Below are 6,332 nucleotides of genomic sequence, written 5' to 3' on the forward strand. Positions count from 1 at the left end.
TTTACTTTACCATACTTAACTACCGTAAATAATAAAGCTTACCATAGTAAAATAGCACAGTCATAATAAGTAACTTCATACTGAAAACCATCACTTTCCTGTTTATTTCCTGTCTCAAAAGTAAGTTAAAATTGGGATGACCAAGCCATGGCCATCGCAATTTTATTTATTGCAGCTTTTTAACTTGTCTTCGGCGAAGCAATGAGGATGGATATAACAGTACAAGGTGTTGCAATAGTGGTAAATAATTATAGTAAAGGTGAAAATCTACAACTCTTCGTGTCTTGTCTATCCTTTTTAACACACTATATTTTCCTACGCTTTGTAAGTTGCTAGTTGCTAGGTATTGTAACATATATAAGTACTGAACTGATACAGATACATCGTCGAATATGCCAGTAGGTAAAAATATATAACTGTACCGTCTTGCTCGTTTATTGTTAATCTAAGGTCTGTACAGTAAAATATGGGAAATTTTATTATGATTAATATTATCCTAACTTAATATTATAAATGCGAAATTACTGTGTCTGTCTGTTACTCTTTCACGCCAAAACTACTGAACGGATTTGAATGAAATTTATTATACATAGGTAAGGTCTAGACTCTAGACCCTGAGAAAGAACTAGGCTAATTTTTATCCCGGAATTCCCACGGGATAACTTTTTAAGGCGAAGCGAAGCTCGCGGGTATAGCTAGTACTTAATATAACGATGTTTTTTTACAACACCGCTGTGTAAATTTTATTTAAGATAAGATAAGATAAGTTTATTTATTCATAAGAAAACACAAAAATTTTTAATGACAATACACCGCCAAACTGCAAAGCAGTTTATTGGCAGTTATAAGCTCTCACTCATAATATAACTTAACTAATAAACTACTTAATAAACTAGGTTCTATTCTATCCTATTATAAGTACCTACACTTAAAATAGGATAGAACAGAACCGGTTTCTGCAATCCACAAATGCAACAACAAACTACGCTGTAATATGTATATGTGGGGACATCTCACACACGGCCATCCGACCCCAAGCTAGGTAGAACCTGTGTTATGGGTGTTGGACAGCTGATATATCTACACAAATACATAGATAGATAGATACTAAATATAAATATCAACACCCAAGACCCGAGAACAAATATCTGTGTTTAAACAAATATCTGCCCCAGCCGGGAATCGAACCCGGGACCTTCGGCTCAGTAGTCAGGGTCACTAACCACTACGCCATTCGGTCGTCAATGTAAATGTCGCTGTAGTTCATTGGCATGTAGGTATGTATGTAGGTATTATATTTCCTAATTTAATTTAAAGGTAAATGTAGCTATTAATGGTCCCCTTAAGACCCTTAGCTTTGCAAGTGAACTCTAGGGCACAACAAATATGTAAAAAGTCTCGCATATTTCTACATACGTCTTTTTAATATACCTAGTTATGATTTCTACACGTACCGACATAGTATTAATTTACAATAGCGGGCAAAGGAAAGATATAAAAAATCATAAGTTATTAAAAATACATTTAATTTCAATAAATGTCATAATTTCGAAGTCATCATCACGTTAAACTATCTAACAAAAGTTGCTCAGAATGAGTCTGAGTCACCCCTTTTCAGGTAACTATATATACCTACCACTCCGGCAACATTCTATATGTACCTATAATAAGAAAAGAAAAACATTATAAACAGAAATGCAAAACTTACATGAGTATTTACCTAAAAAGCCACTTTTTAAATATACATATATTACAAAATAACTTAAATTATAATGTGTTTAAATTTAGACACTAAAATTATCTTCTGTAGGTACTTACTTAAAAAATTCATGAGATTTTGGAATATATTATCCAAATTGACGTTGCGAAGGCGAGTAGCATCAAACTGGTGACGTCAGCTGCCACAGCGGTGTTGTGACTGTTCTTGTGCACAACCACAACCTGGTTTTGACTTACCTGGGATGTTTAAAATTATAATGTAAATCAGTGTCCTACTTACCTACCTACCTATTTTATACGTATTAGGAAGGTATGATAACAAAAATATTTTATTGTTCGTCATAAAGAAATGTTAAGAGAAGAAACTCTTTAAGGGGGGCATTCTCAGCCGTGGGGTGTAAGGACTGCAAGGGTACCTCGCTGTTCTATTTCTATATTTCATTAAACTACTTACAGTGTTGTTGATCCAGTCGGTGTAGCTAGAGACGCGCGTAGACACATCAGGGTAAAAGTAAGTGTCGCATAACTTCCCAAATGAGGTCACCCCAACCACTACCCCGTTGTACACCAAGGGACCACCTGAGTCACCCTTGCAAGTACTAGCTCCTGTAGGGGACAAACTCTTATTGTAAGCCGAGATATGTATGACGACTTGAAGAGTCTGTTAAATACCCAACGTGTGTGGACGGACACAAACTTTCTCACAAACACTCATGAATCCTGTGACTTCGAAGCGGGTCTTATTTTCATCAAAACTCAAAAGCACTCAATAGAACTCGTCAAACGTCTCCATAGGTCGGTCCAGCCTGTCGACTTCATAAGTCAGATAAACGAGCTTACCTCCAACACCAAGCAGCCCCGCGCAGAGCATGTTGTTGTATGAGAATAATCTCGGATAACGCGCGGCGCAGGTGTCTCGGTCCACCGTGCGCAGCCCCACGTGCCGCAGGCCGAGGGGGGTTGACTTGCTGCAGTTCATCTACGGGGTATTACAGTAGTGGTATAGGAAGCCGTCAGAAATGACTCAGGGGCTCATTGGGGTATTAGCTCATTTATCATGCATGCCAAACATGGGGTTTATATCAGTTTATTATAAAATAAGATATTAGGTCATTATTTACCTATAGATGCCGATAAAATCCGCAAGATGAAGTGTTTGATACTCACATCAGTCTGTCCCCACCCGACAGCTACCACAGACGCGTTGTCCGGGACCACATACCCCCCCGGGGGGATGGCGGCTGGCTGCACCGAGCTGCTCCGGTAGTTGCTTATACTGGTCGGCAGCACCAACACTGCCACGTCGTTGTCTTTACTCTTCGAATATTTGTAGTCCTCGTGGACCACGGTCTTGGATGTCGCATGCTCTGAGCCTCCGCGGTCATTGTAGGTGGATCCGACGCGAATGACAACTTTAGATGCCCTCAAGATGGTAGTTCTAGTAGCAGCTGTAGTGTCATTGATTTTTCTGGAAAGATTTTATAGGTATGGCGAAGATAGATCATTCACTGTATGAATTATCATGTACTGCAGTGGCGAAGGGTTCACACCTATAACACAGTTCTCGTCGGCTTTGAATCTAGAAATTAATCTAAAAATGGCTAACGACGTCCGTTTCTGGCGGTATCTTCGGTAATTTCTATATTTCAGCCACCAGGGATTAGGACGGGGACGGTTCTAAAAATTGGAATTATCATGATAACGAGGGGGGTGGCCTTGGCAGTTTTTGAAAACGCTTTCAAACGCAAGTTATGATTTTTTATCCACTGGCGGCGCTAGTTCTGCGTATAATAGCGCCTTTAAGCGCAGCGAAGCTCTTGGAGGCAGCATGTAAATTAATGAAAGGGAAATATAGTGAGACATTCATGATAATTTGGAGAATGCTAAATCGTAACTAAGTACTTACAACATTTTGGAATTTATTACCTATGTAAGCAGTGCGCAGCGGTGAGCACGTGGTGCTGTGTGAGTATCACGCCCCCACAGAAACCCCCCAGCAGCCACTGACCATGCATCTGCAAATACAGTGATAAAGTACGTTACAATGAGGGCTATATAATAACTAACCGCAAATTTAAAACAACCTTAAAATAACATAAGGCTACGTCAAACAGAAAGCATTACTAGCGCGCGTCAGAAAGATGTGTTGTACTACTATGGTAAACAGAGCGCCAGCGCTAGCGTTGCGTTGCGTATGACGCGCGCTAGTAACGCGTCCTGGTTTGACAAAAAGAAACGTAACTTCATAATTTTAATTTTTAGGACCTATGTCCTCCTAATTTAACAAGCGTTTTGGGGCCTTACCATCGAAACAGAAATACATGGTAAAAGTTGGCTGTCTATAAATTACAAATGATTATATATTTATTAATTAAAAACTTATAAAATTGTACAATGTAGTGTTTTGTAATATTTGTACAACGAAATAAAATAAAACATGTTTTTTATTATTATTCCGTAGAAGTTAAAAACCCTGAAAACTGACGTATCTACTTAATTAGTTATACTTAATCAAATCATTAGTAAGTAATGTCACATAATTTTGAAATGATCTGATAACTTACATCAGAACTCCCAACAAATAACTTTCATTATGGATATTGAATACCTTCATCATTTGAATTTCTAGAACATTTGAGAAGTATTTCTCGGACATACTGAGACGCACTGCCCCTACCTACCTACGTCGCTGTTTGGTCGTCGGTATTAGGAAAATTTAAACTTTTCATTGCTCGCGTTGACAGCTTCCATAACTATGTCGGTGAGTCTGGCAAAGCAGCAGTACCATATAAAATGACGTATTTAAATACGCCATGTAAGGGTATCTCCTGACGGTGGTGGGTTGTCCCCCGATGATCCTGTTGGCGGGGTCGCGGGGAGCGCGGGGGGCTCCCTCACAGTCACCTTGTCCTCACAACTCCCTGAAAACATAATTATATACCTACCTACACGTAGTCCATATTTTTTATGAGAAATTCCTGATCGCATAAAATGTATGGATCGCATAAGGATAAAATTGTCATTCTTAAGGCAGGTAAGATAGATAATACTTACATACTTATAATGTTGAAAAATAATCTCACTCTTTTACTAGGTGTTGACTGTACCCTATCGGTAACAAAGAAATAGCAATTCTTCTACTTTTTAAATAAACATTGATTAAGTAACATTCTTTTGCCTTAGTAAAGTGAAGAAGCTTCGTATAAAGTACCACATATACACATAGATATTATGTAGATATCTACCCAATTGTACTCTACCATACTTAACTACCGTAAATAATAAAGCTTACCATAGTAAAATAGCACAGTCATAATTAGTAACTTCATACTGAAAACCATCACTTTCCTGTTTATTACCTGTCAAAAAGTAAGTAAAAATTGTGATGGCCAAGCCATGGCCATCGTAATTTTATTTATTGTAGCATTTTTACTTGTCTACGGCGAAGCAATGAGGACGGATATATAAAAGTACAAGGGGTTGCAATAGTGGTAAATAATTATAGTAAAGGTGAAAATCTACAACTCTTTATGTCTGGTCTATCCTTTTTAACACACTGCATTGCATGTCATACGCTACGTAAGTTCCTATGTATTGTACATACTGAACTGACATAGATACAGCGTCGAATGCGCCAGTAAAGTGACACTCCATCTTGTTCTTATATTGTTAATCTAAGGTATGTATTTTATATTATAATATAGTTAAGTACCTAGTTACTGAACAATGTTTTTTACAAAACCGCCGTGTAATTTTTTTTAAGGTAAATGTAGCTATTAATTTTACGCTAGGTACCTTTAGTTTTGCAAGAGAACTCTAGGGCACAACAAATGTGTAAAACGTTTCGTATATTTCTACATACTTCTTTTTAATACACTTTATACGTAGGTACCTACATAGTTTTAAGGTACCAAATGGGGCCAAGGAAAGATATAAAAAATCATAAGTTGTTAAAAATACATTTAATTTCAATAAAAGACAAAATTTCGAAGTCATCAACATCATTAAGTTAAACTACCTAACAAAAGTTAAACGGAATGAGTCTGAGTCACCCCTCTTCAGGTAACTACATAATCTACATATACCACTCCGGCAACATCCTATATGTATAAAAGGAAAAAAACCATATAAACGGAAATGAAAAACTTTCGTTAGTACCTATAATGCCACTTTTTTAAATAGAAATTTATAAAAATTATGTTAAATTACAAAACTTTAAATTATTTAATTAAAGTGTTTTCAAGAGGACGGAGACAAATCTATGGAAGCTGGTACCAGCAATAGAAATGAGTGATACGTCGTTGAAAAGGTATTTTTTTTTGCAGAATATGAATAAGAGAAGCGACTTCTGATTTACTGTCCAATTAGAATAATTATACCTTGAAAGTGTTTATATTTTATTTCTGTAATTTTGATGTTTTTGTATGATTTTGTTATTTTTTGACATTCATTTTTAATTTTTATAACAAACTAGCTGTTCCCGCGCGCTTCGCTTCGCCTTAAAAAGTTTTCCCGTGGGAATTCCGGGATAAAAAGTAGCCTTTGTTCTTTCCCAGGGTCTAGAACGTTTGTATTTTTTCAAATTTCATTCAAATCCGTTCAGTAGTTTTGGC

The 6,332-nt window shown here is 36.9% G+C and overlaps 1 protein-coding gene across 1 annotated transcript; it reads right to left on the reverse strand.

Annotated features, from left to right (window-relative positions):
* Positions 1–1,552: 1,552 nt before the first annotated feature.
* Positions 1,553–5,120, reverse strand: LOC125490752 (trypsin CFT-1-like). The gene is made up of 7 exons (XM_048631016.1): positions 5,012–5,120; positions 4,505–4,640; positions 3,646–3,734; positions 2,887–3,187; positions 2,560–2,698; positions 2,174–2,325; positions 1,553–1,956 (listed from the first exon to the last, which is right to left on the reverse strand). Exons 2-7 carry the CDS (start codon positions 4,532–4,534, stop codon positions 1,828–1,830), a joined length of 840 nt encoding a protein of 279 aa, XP_048486973.1. The 5' UTR covers positions 4,535–4,640; positions 5,012–5,120; the 3' UTR covers positions 1,553–1,827.
* Positions 5,121–6,332: the final 1,212 nt, after the last annotated feature.

The sequence above is a fragment of the Plutella xylostella genome, chromosome 27 (assembly GCF_932276165.1).
Source record: "Plutella xylostella chromosome 27, ilPluXylo3.1, whole genome shotgun sequence".
Classification (NCBI taxonomy): Eukaryota; Metazoa; Arthropoda; class Insecta; order Lepidoptera; family Plutellidae; genus Plutella; species Plutella xylostella.

What these genes read in the sequence shown, in the direction of transcription:
- LOC125490752 (XM_048631016.1), bottom strand. Translation starts at nt 4,534, where the DNA reads ATGGCGTATTTAAATACGTCATTTTATATG. An exon ending in TAAATACGTCATTTTATATG is followed by an intron (nt 3,735 to 4,504) that starts GTACTGCTGCTT and finishes CTGTATTTGCAG; the next exon opens with ATGCATGGTCAGTGGCTGCT. An exon ending in TCGGGTGGGGACAGACTGAT is followed by an intron (nt 2,699 to 2,886) that starts GTGAGTATCAAA and finishes AATACCCCGTAG; the next exon opens with ATGAACTGCAGCAAGTCAAC.